Source organism: Sturnira hondurensis, unplaced genomic scaffold (genome assembly GCF_014824575.4).
Source record: "Sturnira hondurensis isolate 20B ecotype Veracruz unplaced genomic scaffold, ASM1482457v3 Scaffold0008640, whole genome shotgun sequence".
NCBI lineage: Eukaryota > Metazoa > Chordata > Mammalia > Chiroptera > Phyllostomidae > Sturnira > Sturnira hondurensis.
Genome location: NW_028081271.1, coordinates 11,524,129 through 11,540,364, shown reverse-complemented (window position 1 = coordinate 11,540,364; position 16,236 = coordinate 11,524,129). Strand labels below are relative to the sequence as shown.

The following is a 16,236-nucleotide window of genomic DNA, read 5'->3' as shown; positions in this document are numbered from 1 at the left end:
AGTAGTGTAGATTTTAAGTAGAATAGCCTTTAAATTTATTCTGTGATGGACTTAGAGATTAAAGTAAAGAGTGTGCAGTTTATACAAAGAGTAATAGTGTATGTTTAAAATCAGACTTTGACCTCTGTCTCTGTGACTCTTATTTGATGATAGTATTGTGAACTATTTTACTTGCTTAGAAAATTCCTGTTGGACTGTTAAACAGTTTACTGGGTCATGGTAGTTACTGCAAAGAAATTGGGTAATTACAGGATATTCCCCCAAACTTACCTGCTTCTGGGACAAAGTTATTCTTAGAACTATTTAGGATATTAGAAAATGTGAATATACTTTACTAAAGTATAGCTCTCTTGCTCAGTGTTTTTGAGAATAACATGGATTACAATGATTTATGTGTCAATATTCAGGGAATGAGGAAGTTTGTTGTTGTTTTTTAAGTTTTCATTTATTTTCAGAGAGGGGGAGAAAGAATGGGAAATAAACATCAATGTGTGGTTGCCTCTTGCATGCTCCCCACTGGCCCGTCCCACAATCCAAGCATGCGCCCTGACTGAGAATTGGGCCAGAGACCCTCTGGTTCAAAGGCTGGAGCTCAAGCCACTGAGCCACAGCAGTCAGGGCAGGAAGGTTTTAAAATAAAAATTAAGAGAAAATTTTTTGAGCCTTCGAAATTACTTGGAACTGTCTACAAATTATTTGCTACCTCTTTTTAAAGACCAACATTTTATTATGGTATATAATTTGGTTTGAATAAATGAAGTTGTAATGTTTTCTTCTTCATTATGAATATGGCTTATATTTGAGAGATGTTTTGTAAACATTACAGACTTTTGACTCTTTGTCAAAGTGAACATTTTGGGAATAGCATTAACTATATCTGGCTAGACTTGAATAACAACACCACAGATATTCACAAACACACATACACACAGAAGGAACTGAGCGAGGAAGCCCATTCTCTTGAAATTCTGAAATGATATCTAACATAAACTAAGTTGTAGACTCAGATAATCACTGAGACCTAGAAAAGGTCAGTCTCCACAGATAACATTTCATAATTTTTGAGAATAGTGGTTTGTAAAGCTCTACTGTGTTTTTCAAAAGGCTGTTGCACAAAGAGTAATAGCTGAATTTGGGGGGTTCAGAGGAAGAATAGATTGAAGTTCTTTGAGCTGTTACTCCTTATCCCCCCAAACCCACTGGACTTTGAGAGGTAATGCTTATTTCTGTTTCTACAGTCACTCATCCCATTGACTCAACAGAGAATTTCTGAACAGCTCCCGTGTGAATGCACCTGCTGAAAGGGGGTGGGGGTGAGGGCACACTAGCAAGGTTTCTGCGCTCAGGGATTTTTTTTAATCTACTGGCGTGATTTGATCTACTGGAACACATAGTTGCAAGCTGTGAAAGGAAGGTTGTCAAGTGTTTGGGAGCTGGGGTGACTATGTCCCAGGAACAGGGACTTTAAGGAGCAGCAGTAATCAGTCATATAAGCAGGCGAAAGGGCTTCTGATGTGCCATTCCGAGGAGCCCTACCTGAACCTAACAGCCCTGCTCGAACTGTGATTTGGGAACACTGCAGAGTCTCCGGATGAGGCTGGAGAAAAAGGTAGGAAGGAGCCTGTTGTGCACACGTTTTATAGGACTGGTTCAGTATTTTGATTTTTATAGTAAGACGGTCTTCAAATGGGTTATCTCCTGGCTGTAATGATGGGCAGACAGGTTTCCATGTTTCTGCTTGCGCTTTCTGGTCAGCACAGGGTTTTTTGTTTGTTTTTTTGCTTTTTTGAAAAAAATGAATCATTTAGGTAGGTCATATTTTCTCGGCTTTGTCAGAGGCTGCCTATCCCTGTTGGCTTCGCACACGTACTCTTGTTTGACCCCTGAGGAAAGGGAGTTTGCAACTTTCCTCAAGTATCCCTGCATATTGTACTTAAAAAAAGCACTGCCAAGAGCGGCCGCACAGCGAACCGAAAGGGTAACCTGCAACTCGGTCTCGAACTGTGCAGGCGGAGTCTGGGCTGCTGGGGCGGGGGAATGGGAGGAGCTCAGTGCTGCAACCTAGTGCGCATGATCGTTCTGCGTTGCCAGGGCAGCGGAAAGGCGCCACCAGGAAGAGGACCCCGACAGAGCTGCCAGCACCCGGAGGGTCCTGTTCCGTGCTGTCTCAGGCCTGACTGTTTCCTGAGTCAGTCTCCACCAAGGTAAAGCAGGCGGGGAGCCCTGCCTGTTGCAACGGGATGGCCACCCGCCTAGAAGCTGAGGATTCAGAGGAGCAAGGTGAATTGGCCCAAACGGACATCAGCTCTACGGCCGAACTTTCCAATGAGACCAGCCCGTCCTTCACTGATGAGGTACAGAGTCCTGGTTCATTCAGTTCCTCCGGAGGACTGCAGCCCCGGTCCCAGGACTCTGGGAGCAGGCCTCAGAGTGGAAAGTCAACCACATGCTTGGGATATGAAGATAAACCATCTGAACTTTCAGAAAGGAGGTTTAGTTGGAAAAGGATCAACTACCTCAAGGGCAAAGAAACTAATTCGGGACAGTACCAACCAGACACTAGACTTCAAACAGAAATCTCTCAGGTATCTGCTGAACAGTTGAATGCCCTGCAGTCTTTCTGCACCAGTAAGGTAAACCTGATCCACCACAGAACAACCTCTAAGGAGGGAAAGAGCAGCAGACGTAAAAAGCTGCCGCAGAGATGGGATGCAGAGGCTTTAGACACGGGTGCCTTAAACTGTACCATCCCTCATGAGCTTATGAACAGAATCTGTTTAAAAAACTTGATGGCAACACTCAAGCAGGTGGCCTCAGCTAAGCAACACATCTCTTCTAGGTGTCCGCACTGTAACAGAAAAAGAGCAGAGCTCGCTCAATCTGCCTTCCTGAAACGAAAGAAGACTTTACTGGAGTCACTTCTACTCCAAGAGAGAGTAGACGAACATCTTCATACCAGAGACGTTCTTACCCATATTGGAGAAGCACACCAGGGCCTTCCCAGGCTTTCAGATGACCCCAGAATGATCTGGAAAACACTGAAGGAGAAAAGTCAGAAGAGATGCTCTGGGTTTGAAAGGTCAGATACAGAGCAGAAGATGTAACAGAATGGAAACAGTGCTTAGCATTCTAATAGTGCTTTTTGCTCTATCACTTCCCAAACCTCTTATTCTAACCAAACAGGAGGTGCAGTTTATTCATGATAATGTGTAATGTGGATAGATGTTTCTCTTGTGTACCTGAGTAATTATCATTTCTACAGGCTCTTTGGAAACTAACTTAAAACTTTATTATGCTTCTTTCCTAGATTTGAGGACTAAAAACTTTCAAACCAGCCTATTTTCAGGGAGGTCCTGGTGGTTTGGACTAGGGTTTTGAGCGTACAGATAGAAACACAGAAATGTAAGAGATACTTAAGGAGGTAATAATTGACAGTCTTGGTGAAGAAATGGATATGGGTATTTAATGAAAGGTAAATATTGAGAATGTAACTAAGTTTCTGACTTCTGTACTTGAATAAATAATAAATTTCACTAAATTACATAGAGAAATATTGGAAAAGGTCATGTTTGATAAGACTGATGAAGAGTGATTATTTGGACATGATTGTTTTGAGGTATTTTGGAGGCATCCACTTTGAGAGGTTGAGAAAGTTTTGATTATTTGTGCTCATAGTCTGCAGATTTGAAATAAGGGGAAAGGGCCACAGATCATTGGCGCGTAGTTGGAAATTGAAGGCACAGATGTGGGAAGCTGTTCTGGAAGAGGGTAGGGGGAGAAGTGAACGAAATATATGGCCAGCCCCTGAGAAATTCCACAATTAATGGCTGGACAGAGGAGAACAAGCCAGCAGAGAGTTAGAAGAAATGGTCATGAAATGATAAAGCCAGGAACGTGTAGTGCCACAGAGAGCAAAGAAAGAGAATATTTCAAGAAGGAGGGATTTTATGAGCACGCAGATGCAACAGAGAGTTCATGTGGGAGGATGTAGTCATGTGTTGGGCTCTCGTCACCTTAGCAACAGGCGCTTCACTTACAGAAATTGGCCAGACAGGCAAAGTGTGCTGAGGAATAAATGTAAGGAAATGAAGGGTGTGAACTTTAAGGGTCTTGAAGTTCAGCTGTGGGAGAAGAGAGGGAGGAAGCTGGAGGTATATGTATAATTGAGGGAAGAATGCTCCAATAAATTATCTAAAAAACGATTTTGGTCAAAGAGTTTATGAAACTTCTCTTGCCCATCCTGATTTTCATTCTGATGAAACAGTGTCATCCCTTGAAAATACCATGGTCTTTTGAAAATATATTTATTGGGGAAAATATTAACTAGCATTCTGAGAAATTATATTTATTTTTCATAAAAAATGTAAATCCTATAATTTGTGACAAAACCTAGAGGTCATTTTTCTACATGTCTAACTTGTAAGCTATCATAGTTGAAAAAAAGTATATAAATACATATAAAATTATATTTATAACATATTCCAATGCCACTCTTTGATTTTAGATATTCATTTATGTATAAAGATATTCTTTCTCTTCTACATTTATTGCATTTAAGTCATTCTTAAATAAAATGGAAACCAAATCATTACCATTTGCATAGAAACTTTCTATTTGAAATACACATGTCACACTATCTTTGGCATCTCAATATAGTCACATTTCACATAATCAAAAGTCTGAATAATTTCCCATTTAGAATCCCCCCATTAAAGGTCGTAATCCACCCATGTGGTTAACTAAGCTAGAAATCACAGAGTCATCTTTTGTTTTCCTCTCTTTAACTCAAACTCACGCTATTTTTTGGCAAGACCATTAGATCTTTCTTCTTCAGTATCTCCTGACCACAACTTCTTATTTCCAGCTCATTGCCACCTCCTTCAGCATCCCACTCAGTGCTTCTCCATATACTTCTCAGCATTATCTTCCTAATACACACATCTGTTCAATTAATTCTCTTGCCTGAAAAACTAAATGATTAATCAATGTCATCAGAATAGTTGAAATTGATCAAGGCCACATATTAAGGCCCCAATCTACCTGTATAATCTCATCTTCTATTCTCCCCATTTCTCTATATTTAAGCTTTTCTACAAGACTTGCCATTCCCTCAGCTCATTATGGTTTACAAGTACACATTTGTTCTGCTAAGATTCTCCCAACTGCCTTTTCCAGCTGGTGGGCTTCTCTTTTCCCCCTCCTCATGCTCCACCCTCCTGCTCTCCCTCCTCTTCCTTATTTAGTTTTAAGTGTTACTATAAAATAAGTAATGTATTTACATGGCTCAAAAATCAAAAGGAGAGTACAGACTTAGTGTGCAAAGCTGCCCTTCCACTCTGTTTCTAACCGACTTCATTCTAGCTGACCCGCCGCACCCCTCCCCCGCCAGGGTTAACATTTGCTAGATCATGGGGGAGTCAGGTATCCTGGGGTAACAGCGGAGACAGAGGCAATTTGGGGAACGGGGGAGTGGCTACTTACCAACCAACCAGGACGGAATATTTCTGTGTTGTAACTAGTACAACCAAGTTAGTGTATATGGCTAAATATGCATGTAGCTCATAAGAGGCCACTTATATTAGTTTCTCATGTATTTTTCCAGTGTTTCTTTATACAAATACAAACACTAAAGATAATTTACTATGTACTCTCTTTGGTACCTTTTTGTTTTGCTGTTTTTTTCCTTGTGATAAAAAATACATATGTGATGAACTATACATAATACATAAATATATATACATATATAAAATAAAATTTGCCATTTTAATCATTGCTACTATTCAGTGCTATTGAATAGTACTGTGAATTGTACTATTCAGTGATATAAATTACATTTACTATGTTGTGCAACTGTTACTACTATTTCCAAAACTTTTCATTACCCCAAAGAGAAACTCATTAAGCAATAATGAATTTCTTAACTCATTCATTAAGCAATAATTCCCCATTCTCGTCTCCTTCCCAGATCTTAGCAATCTCAAGTGTACTGTTTGTCTTTATTTATTTGCTTAGTTTAGATATTCTTGTAAGTGGAATCATAATATTTGTTCTTCATGTCTTGCTTATTTTATTGCATACTGTTTTCAAAATTTATTCATGTTGTACCATGTATCAGAGTGTCATCCTCTTTGTGGGTGAATAATATTTTTTGTATGTATTAACATTATTCGTTGATTTGTGATGGGTGCTTTGTTTTCCCTTTTTGGTTATCGTGAACAGTGCTGCTATGAACATTAGCAGACAAGTATCTGAGCACCTGTTTTTAATTGCTGGGGGTTTCTACCTAGGAGTAGAATTGCTGGATCACATGGTAATTTTATGTTTAACCCTAAACATAACATTAAAATTCTTTCCTCAGCAGCTATAGCGTTTCACATTTGCAGAGATGTGCAAGGGTTTGTTTCCTCTCATCCTTGCCAATTTTCCATTTTTGAGAAAGCATAACCATCCTAGTAGGAGTAAAGTGCTGTCCCATTTTGCTTTTGACTCACATTTTCCAAATGACGAGTGACGCTGAGCATCTTTTTTTGTTCATTTTGGCCATTTGTTTATCTTCTCTGGAGAGATGTTTATTTAAGTCCTTTAGCCATTTTTAAAATTGGGCTGTTTGTGTACTTTATTGAGCTATAGGAGTTCTTTATATATTCTGAATATGAAGCCCTTATCAGATATAGGAGTTGCAAATATTTTCTCCCATTCTGTGGGTTGCCTTTTCGGTCTCTTCATAGTGTCCTTTAGTACACAGATGCTAATTTTAATGAAGTCAGAATTGTCTACTTTTTCTTTTGTTGTCAATGCTTTGGTTGTTATATTTAAGAACTATTACCAAATCTAAGGTAGATTTGTCCCTATATTTCTTTTTAAGTGTTCCATAGTCTTAGACCTTATGTTCAGATCTGTAATCTACTATGAGTTAATATTTTGATTACGGTGTGAGGTAAGTCTTCATTATTTTGCACGTAGATATCCAGTTTTTCTAGCACCATTTTTGAAGAAATTGAATGATCTTGATCTACCCCTGGTGGAAAAGCAGTTCATCACAAATGTGAAGGTTTATTCTGTTTCCCCGATCTCTATCCCCATCCTGTGTCGGTACCACACTGTTCTGATGACTGTGCTTTGTAGTTAGTTTTGAAATCAGTAAGTGTTAAATACTCGTATTCATTTGGTTCTTTTATTTCAAGATTGTTATGGCTATTCAAGATCCCTTGAGATTGCATATGAATATTAGGATGGATTTTTCTATTTCTGGAAAGATGCCTTTGTAATTCTGACAGCAGTTGCATTGAATCTGTATATTGCTTTGCTTAGTGTTGTCAACTTAACAATATTCAGTCTTCCAGTCCATGCACAAGGGGCAAATGAATCTTTTCATTTACTTAGGTGTTCTTTAATATCTTTCAACAAGAGTTTGTATTTTGCAGTGTATACATTGTGTGCTTCTTTTGTTGAATTTATTAATAACTTGTTACCTTGACTGCTATTGCATATAGATTTCCCCAAATCCAGTTTCTTTTTTGATGTTCACTGCTTAGTACATAGAAATACAACTGATTTTTGCATGTTAATTTTGTATCCTGAAACTTCTGACTTTGTTTGTCCTAACAGTTTTTTAAAATGGATCATTAGGATTTATTAGCTACAAGATTATGTCATCTGCACACATGTAATTTTACTTTTCTTTTTTTAATTCCCCCCCCCCCCACTCCCTGCCCAATCACCCTGGCTCTCACTTCCAGTACCATAATCAATAGAAGTTCTAAAGGGAGCCGTGCTTATCACATTCCTGACGTAAGGGGAAGAATTTTCAGTCTTTCACCATTGAGTACGATGTTAACTGTGGGTTTTCATATATGGCCTTTTCTATGTTAAGAGAGTTCCCTTCTGCTCTTAGTTTATTGAATGTTTTCATAATAAAAGGGTGTTGGATTTTGTAAAAGGTTTTTTAATTTTTGTTTTGTTTTGACCAGATGAATGATCCTGTGGTTTGCCCAGCCTAAAACCTTACCGAACTTCACACTCCTCCCATAACCCTTACACAGCGACTGTGAGGAGCACACAGACTATATGGCCTGTGTGCTCCTCAGGCACTAATACAAATTCATACTAAAACTTGTGTCTCAAGTAATCTGCTTTCTTTCTTACTTGATTGTGAGCAACTGGAGGATAGACACTCTATCTCACATCATATCCAACTGCTTAGCACAGTGCCTCATACATGGTGCTTGACAAGAGTTTCATGGATGAAAAAAGGAGCATCCAAACAATGAAAGTTAATGTCTTTTGCACCAAAAGAAGAAAACAATCTGGTAGCATACTCTTTTCTGTCAATGTTTTTTTTCTTTTGTGCTGTTGTTTTCTGTAATTTTTGTCTCTCTCCATGGATTGGATTCCCTTTTTTTTATGTACGTACATAATTTCTCTCAGTAGAAATTAGTGGAAAGCTTTCTGAGAAGACGTATTTCCAGAAAGTATGCAGCCGATTAATATAGTATTCATGGCCCTGGCTGGTGTAGCTCAGTGGATTAAGCACGGGCCTGTGAACCAAAGGATCACAGTTTGATTCCCAGTCAGGGCACATGCCTGGGTTGTAGGCCAGTTCCCAGCTGGGGATACACAAGAGGCAACCATACATTGATATTCTTTCCCTCTGTCCTTCCCTTCCCCTCTAAAATAAATAAAATCTTTTAAAAATACAGTATTCATTTTAAATAATTAATCTGAAAATATTTCTCAGGAATCCACACTTTACATGGAAAATTTTTATCTGAATTGTTAATTTTAGAGACAGTTTATGACTTTTTGCAATTTTGAAATNCTCTTTTCTGTCAATGTTTTTTTTTTTCTTTTGTGCTGTTGTTTTCTGTAATTTTTGTCTCTCTCCATGGATTGGATTCCCTTTTTTTTATGTACGTACATAATTTCTCTCAGTAGAAATTAGTGGAAAGCTTTCTGAGAAGACGTATTTCCAGAAAGTATGCAGCCGATTAATATAGTATTCATGGCCCTGGCTGGTGTAGCTCAGTGGATTAAGCATGGGCCTGTGAACCAAAGGATCACAGTTTGATTCCCAGTCAGGGCACATGCCTGGGTTGTAGGCCAGTTCCCAGCTGGGGATGCACAAGAGGCAACCATACATTGATATCCTTTCCCTCTGTCCTTCCCTTCCCCTCTAAAATAAATAAAATCTTTAAAAAATACAGTATTCATTTTAAAGAATTAATCTGAAAATATTTCTCAGGAATCCACACTTTACATGGAAAATTTTTATCTGAATTGTTAATTTTAAAGACAGTTTATGACTTTTTGCAATTTTGAAATGGTGTGAACATTCTTGATGCTTGAAAATAATTTTTATTGCCTCTGAATAAATGTAAAAGGAATGAATATTCTTTCTCCAAAATCTTTATAGTTGTACCCAAGAGATTCCAGCACAGCTGGAAATTTGGAAAGGAAAGGAAATCCCATCAGATCAGATGCTAAGAAACCACGTGTTTCTCCAATGCACTAGAAATGTACCTGGTAACTTAGTACAGAATTATATGAATATTTAATTTATGTAACTATAATACATAAATTATATAAACATGCATGTATTTTTTGTCATTTAGATTTTTTGCCAAAAAAATAAAATTCTGCACCAAGAAACAAATCTATGCATTTAACAAACACAAGAATAATGAAATCCTTGAAAAGAAGTTTGGTCCTGAACATCTTGAGTCATTCAAATTCCAATCGAAGCACTGTTTAGGAATGTTGGGGACACCCAGCTGAGAATACCTCCAGTTTTAAACATGTTAGTTTAATTCATGATGAAGCCTAATATAGAAATTTAGTTGTTTCTGCAGCAACACAGCTAAACAGGTCGCAAAGAAATGGGGATTATGGCTCTATTTGGGCATGGGTTCTCCCTCAAGTTTTTTCTGGAACTGACAGATGAAAAATACATACAAAATAGTCAATTTAAGAAACAGAAAAGGAAAAGAGAGCTTGACATCTATTCTTAGTTGACAGTATCTTTTACAATAGAGAATTCAGAAAAATTCCAATTTGTAGTAAACTCAGAGTACGGTGAAAATTCTCAGGGTGGCTCTAATGATCCTGAGGCCCAGTTTTGATGATTCCACTGTTGAGGTATAAACTGAGGTTTAGGAGAAAGTAGACTGTGGTCATCACACTGAAAATTTGCTTTGGATGTCAAGACTGATGGCCCCACACAATGCCTGAGTGGGTATGAAAAAGTTCATCCCACGCAGAATGAGGGCTTCTGGGGAGACAGGGCAGGCTCTCCAGCCGATCTGCACGTGGCTCAAGAGAAAGGAAAAGTCACTGGCTTGGCTTTTCCTATAACTAGGGGGTGAGGACTTGGGAATGAGGTGAGGATTCCCACCTGCAGGCTGGACCTCCTCACGTGGTTTGAAATTCTTGCCCATACCAAAGGAGGGAGCATCTGGTTTTCTTACCAACCAACCTAAACCCGGGACAGAGGGTTAGACCTGGAATTTTTAGATTGCCGACCATCAGAGATGGAATCAGATTATATTATAATTCATCCCTGATGTTCGACTGATGATGGAAGTATGCCATGTTTCATTTAATTAAATTGTAACTTGCTTAGGTGTGGCACAGTGGTGCTCTATGAGGCCTGTTAGCCTGATCGGGAAGGGTGGTAAAAGCCCCATTGAACAACTTATTCAAGAGCCCAGCTTTGTGTATTTTTAGAGGTGAAGTAGTCATTCTTAATGCCTAAAACTCCAAAGTGGATAAAGTGAGGCCTGTATTTTGCCTTTACTATGTAATCTTGATTCATATTTTGGGTATTTGTGAGACAAGAGATTCCTATAGTTATTTTCCTTGAAGTGGGAAACTTTGGATAAGTAATTGCTATTCCTACCATGGGCAGGACAGGTCTGTGGCTAGTTCCATTGGCAATGGGCCGAGAGTCTGTAGAAATGCATGGAAGGAGTCCATTGTTGGCTAGGATAAGATGACTGCCTCAAGTTCAGCTAATTTTGTGAACCCTTGATCCCATTCTTTATAAAGAACATCTGGATGAAGAGATCAAAGCGGGAGCCCTCCAGGAGGCTTTATCATGGGTACGGTTGGTGCTGTTCATAAAATATACACTCTAACTGCTCTTCGCTCACTCGATCCCAGAGGGCTCTCCGGGTAGCAGAGGTCCGAGAAGGGAGAACTCTTCTAGCATCTTGCCAACTGACAAGGGATTGAGGACAGAAGAAGCCACTTTCTCCTGTGGGTGGGGAACTCCAGAGGGCCCAAACTTAGCTCTGACCTTAAGGTGACAGTCTGTCACAGGAAAGAAGCACTGATGACTGTGGCTGAGCTTGGGGAGGGCAGCTTCATGCCCCACGGAAATGTATGAAGTGTCACAGGCTCAGGACCCATGGGAACCTCTGTTTCCAGGAGAGTCCTGTATGCGTGTGGTCAGCACTTATCACTGTGATGGTGCATAGTATGGGACTGAGGTGGGCAGTTTCCCACACCGGAAATCCACGGGCAACTGATGGTCCTCATGGGTGGTCCAGGGATCTCAGAAGTTATGTGGGGAGGTTGCTGAAGCCTCTCCAGTGGATGGTTCTCTGGGAGCACGGAGAGGGGACCCTACTGGGAGGTACTATTGTATTAAAAATTGAAGAGACATTGGAGCTGTCTATTATAGGGGGCCCCCATTCAAGACGGGCCAATTTGTGAATAGCGGATTAAATATGCTAAAGTAAAACTTGTAAATGAGGAATCAGTTGCCTCCAGATTCAAAAATAAGCCTAAAGAATATTAGGCTTGTTTGGATGCTGTGGGTATAGAGAGAGTCAATTGCTCTTCTTAACAATATTAGAGATGTAGGAACTCCCAGCTTTCCAAGTAATTTTCAGGAATTTAACTGGGGTTATAAGACCTCGCTCGTACTCTGTACAGGAAAATGTCTATTCCTTTTCTTGTGCTCTCTCTCTTTTTATCTTCTTTGCTTTCTGCTTTGTCTTCCTATCTAAAAAGAGATTTACTGTTCAGGGTGGGGCAAAAATAGGTTTACAGTTGTTCCTATGGAAAATAATACAATAATGAATAAAATAATAATACAAGAATAAACTGTGTTTCACCTACTCACGACTGTAAATCTACCTTTGCCCCATCCTGCATTCCATTCAGTTTGGAGTACACACCTAGAAAAAACTGTAATGCATTAAGGAAATAAAATTAAAATTCAGAGAAAGAAAGAGAGAGAGAGGGAGGGAGAGAGAAAGAGAGGAAATGTTACGGAACAGGAAACCCCATCCACTCTTCCTGGAGAATAAATTCACCTCTTAAAAACATGAATATCTCTATAACTTCTGGGGATATTCGCACAGAGCTCCTGGGAGCAACTTTTCTAAAAGACATGACATGGGAATGCACACCCTTGGAGAGATTTTCCCCTATAATGGTTAGGTGGGAAGGCAAAAACAAAACAGAAGAAACATTTTTACGACTACTCTACAATACAACATCACGAATGCAGTATATAATATTATCATTTCACTGTATTGATGACACAGATACACCTATTACTTTTCTTAGCAAAATATTGATTCTTTAGGCAAAAGAGGAAAGTAAGTAATACTGCATCCTTCTGTTAGCCAGTGGCTCTGAGTTTGGCAGGCCCCCCTTTGGGGAGGGAGACTACACTCAATGCCTGAGGTTGTACGCATGGTAAAATGAAGTTGTAAAAATTGCGTTGGGTGTCACTGACTTTGTCAGCGCAGGCCTTGGGGAGCTTGTCTTTGTTAGAGCTGGTTGGCTTATGGAATGATCACTGGTGGGATCCTGGCCAGCGATCATGGTGGCTTGCTGAATCCATGAAAGCTGTTTCTCATTTGAGTTGGCCAAACTAGAGCTGTGCTGGCTGTTCTTCTGTGTTCTGCTGGGCATTGGTGGAAAGTGCGTGCCTGCTACTAGCTGTAGCAACAGAGTGATGCATCTGTGGGTCTTTCCTGTGTTTGTCCCCATCCACTGCATCCCCTTCAGGGTCTGCTCAGGGCTGCTCTGAGTCTGCTGGGCTTGGTCCTGCGGCCGGATCTGGGAAGGGAACATTAATTTAATAGGGTGATCCAGACGATATCTGAGTTGGTAGCATTCAAGATGAGCTTTGAATCACGAGAAGTCAGAGATAGCAATTGGCTATGTCCTGAAAGGGGTTGGGTGGGGGATTTTGTTGCTTTGAGGAATGAAGAAAAATCTGAGTGCCAGGAGCAGAGGTGATAGGATCTGCTGATCTGATCTAGCCTACAGCTTCCCAAGTGTGGTCTGGCCTCACTGGGGCCACATTATTATAATGACACACTTGAGCTGGATGGTGGTCATGGAGCTGATGGTCTGCTGGTCTTGCTGCTGGCCCTGGCCCTGGCCCTGGGCAAGAGCCAGCTGCTGAGCCAGGGTGAAGTAGGGCTGGATGGGCTGAGCTGGAGGCGCGCTGATGTACCCGCTCCTGACATATCGGCAATTCTGATCTCCTGGAAAAGCATCACTAAGAAAGTTAAACTGATCAGATCTGGTGGTTGCCATGGCAATATCATTCTTCTATAGACTCTGGCACTTGTCTTCTTCTGGGAGATCCTCACATAAAAGCTGGGCCTCCTTAGCAAACAGCACAGGAGCATCCCACTGTTTATCTTCACATCCTGAAGCAGATGTCTTGTACCATTACCTGTACCCAGCCACCATTCAGTGTTAAACCCTGGGGCTTCTGAGTTGTCAGGCAATGTAGAGGCCAGATCAGGGCAGGGGATGGGGACAAAACACGGGGCTGACAAAATCCAAGTTTCACCTGCCAACAATCTCTCCCATCTCACTTTGTCTGCTGCTGACACTCAGATATATATTTCTTGATTTCTCAAAGCAACAGAGTCCCCCACCCCTCAGTTCAATTGCTATTCTCTGGCTTCTCATTTTTCAAAGTTCACCCCCAATACTACCAGCTCAGAGATCTTCTGGCTCACTCTATATAAATTAATGTTCCTTCCCACTTGATGTCCACCATTATTTCCTTCAGTGGGCTTTAAATTGACTATTTGATGTTTAATTTTTAGATTGTCTAATTTTTTGTACCACATTAGAATCTCCTTGAAACTGGGATCTTATGTTAATTCCTTGGATCATTGCCATAATCTGAGACAATGAAAACATGGCAAAACAGCATAGGATGAAGATGGGGCCTGCACGCAGGCAGAAGTCCTGCTTTGTGGGTGCAAGGACCCCCAAAGAGAGAACTGAAATTGTGTCTACACTTTAGTTTAGCTGGTGCGAAATGGCAGGCCCATTCAAGTGAGATGTGGGTGAGAGGAAGATTCCCAAAAGCGATGCTGACTCAGGGGTGCTGGCTGTTGGTTTGACGGGAATTTTGTTGGAAGTGTGCACAAAAGTTCTTCCTAGTCAATCGTCCTTCCTTCTCTTACTCCTTCCAGCAAAACTGCATTGCTATCTAAAAGCTTCCCTCACCTTGTATTGCCTTCTCTCCTGGCAAACCTCTCCTACTTCCAATCCCATATTGGCTGCTGGTTCTTATGGACCCAGACTAATGCAATACTTGGTATAAAAGTATTTATTCATTCATTAAAAATATTATTGAGAGCTTACTGTTTTGTAAACACTGGGAGTTTAGAGAATAAGACATGACACTGCTTTCAAGGGACTTACTGTCTTTTTGGAACAAAAAACGAATATGTCTAATAAAATGAGGCTATTGCAGCGATAAATATATTTTGAATATAGTCAGAGATCTTGGCACTTTAAGGAAATTTATTCAATAGAATATACTATTTGATAAAAGTAGTCAAGGATATATCTGTGGAGTAGAAAGAATGAAGAAATAAGAAAGGAGAGATAGGCATAGGACAACAGAAATTGATTGTCACATATTTTCGATGGCTAGAAGTGAAACATCAAGGTGTTGGCAGGGTTGCTTCTTTCTGAGGGCTATGAGAGAGAATCTGTTCTTTGCCTCTCGCCTAGTTTCTGGGGGGTTGGCTGACAATTTTCATTGTTTTTTGGCTTATAGAAGCATCACTCCAATCTTTGTTCATGTGGCTTCTCCCTGTGTGCTTGTTTGTGTCCATATTTTCCCATTACTACACCAGTCATATTGAATTAGGGCCTTCTCAAATGACCTTGTTTCAAAGCGACCACCTTTTGAAAGGCCCTATCTTCAAATGAAGTCACCCGCTGAAGTACTGTGGGTTAGGACCTCAGCATATAGATTTTGAGGGGGACAAATTCAAATCATACTAGAGGAAAGCAGAAGGGATGAAATTCCCAGAACTTCATTCTAGTTAAGTCGTTCTAGACTCTTAGCTGAAGGCAGGTAGTCAAGGTAATTTTTTTTTTCAATAATGGCTGTACCATTAGAATTATCTGAGAAGATTTCAAAATCTATCCATGCCCAGGCCTCTGTGTGTGTGTGTTTATTCTGATTTAATTGTCATGGGGTGGAGGTCTGCAGTAGTATCTTTAAAAAGTTTCTCAAGAAGGGGTAACATGCAGGTGCATTTAGAACTCCTGTTTTAGGATGACAAAGCATAAGCAGGAAGGTCAATTTGTAGGCTGCCTCATTAATTAAGGAAAAATCTATAAGGTTCTGAAACAAGGCATCAGCAGTGGGCAGGAGGAAGAGAGAATGAGGTAGATGGTTTTTAGAAATGGAAGTAAATTGGAAGGATTTGGTAAGTGATTGGAGAGAGGGGCGGTGATAGCAAAGAGTGAAAGGTGACCCCTACTTCCCATCAGGTACATGTCGGGGTCATCAGCAGATATTAAAGATAAAATATGTTGGTCCTCTTGCCAAGAGCATAATCATTGAATTAATTGGGCCTTTAAAAACTCAACCTGTTATTTTGACCTAATGGTAGGTTCACATGCCCTTGTGCGAAATAACAGGGAAGCATCTCGTGTACCATTTGCTCAGTTTCTCTCCATGCAGCATCTTGCAAACGTATTGCGCAATATCACACTGATGTATTCAAGAAACAGACAGTTCCATCACCACAGGGACATTTTGAATTTGAGGTGCCGGTACATAGTGGTCAAGTACGACTCGTTAAGATGCATTCTGTAGCAAGTGCTCTGTACCTAGTTCTGAGTGCTCAAAGGCAATACAAATCTGCCAGAGCTGAGTAAGATCCACATGCTTTCAGCTTCCTCAATATAATACATGGTGGGAATTTTTTAAATTTAGGATTTTGTATAATG

General features: G+C 40.2%; 1 protein-coding gene across 1 annotated transcript; it reads left to right on the top strand.

Annotated features, from left to right (window-relative positions):
• Positions 1–2,100: 2,100 nt before the first annotated feature.
• Positions 2,101–5,690, top strand: CUNH8orf48 (chromosome unknown C8orf48 homolog). The gene has a single exon (XM_037055278.1). It carries the CDS (start codon positions 2,241–2,243, stop codon positions 3,102–3,104), a length of 864 nt encoding a protein of 287 aa, XP_036911173.1. The 5' UTR covers positions 2,101–2,240; the 3' UTR covers positions 3,105–5,690.
• The last annotated feature ends 10,546 nt before the right edge of the window (positions 5,691–16,236 follow it).

Excerpts from the sequence above, each read along its gene's own strand:
- CUNH8orf48 (XM_037055278.1), top strand. The coding sequence starts at position 2,241 with ATGGCCACCCGCCTAGAAGCTGAGGATTCAGAGGAGCAAGGTGAATTG.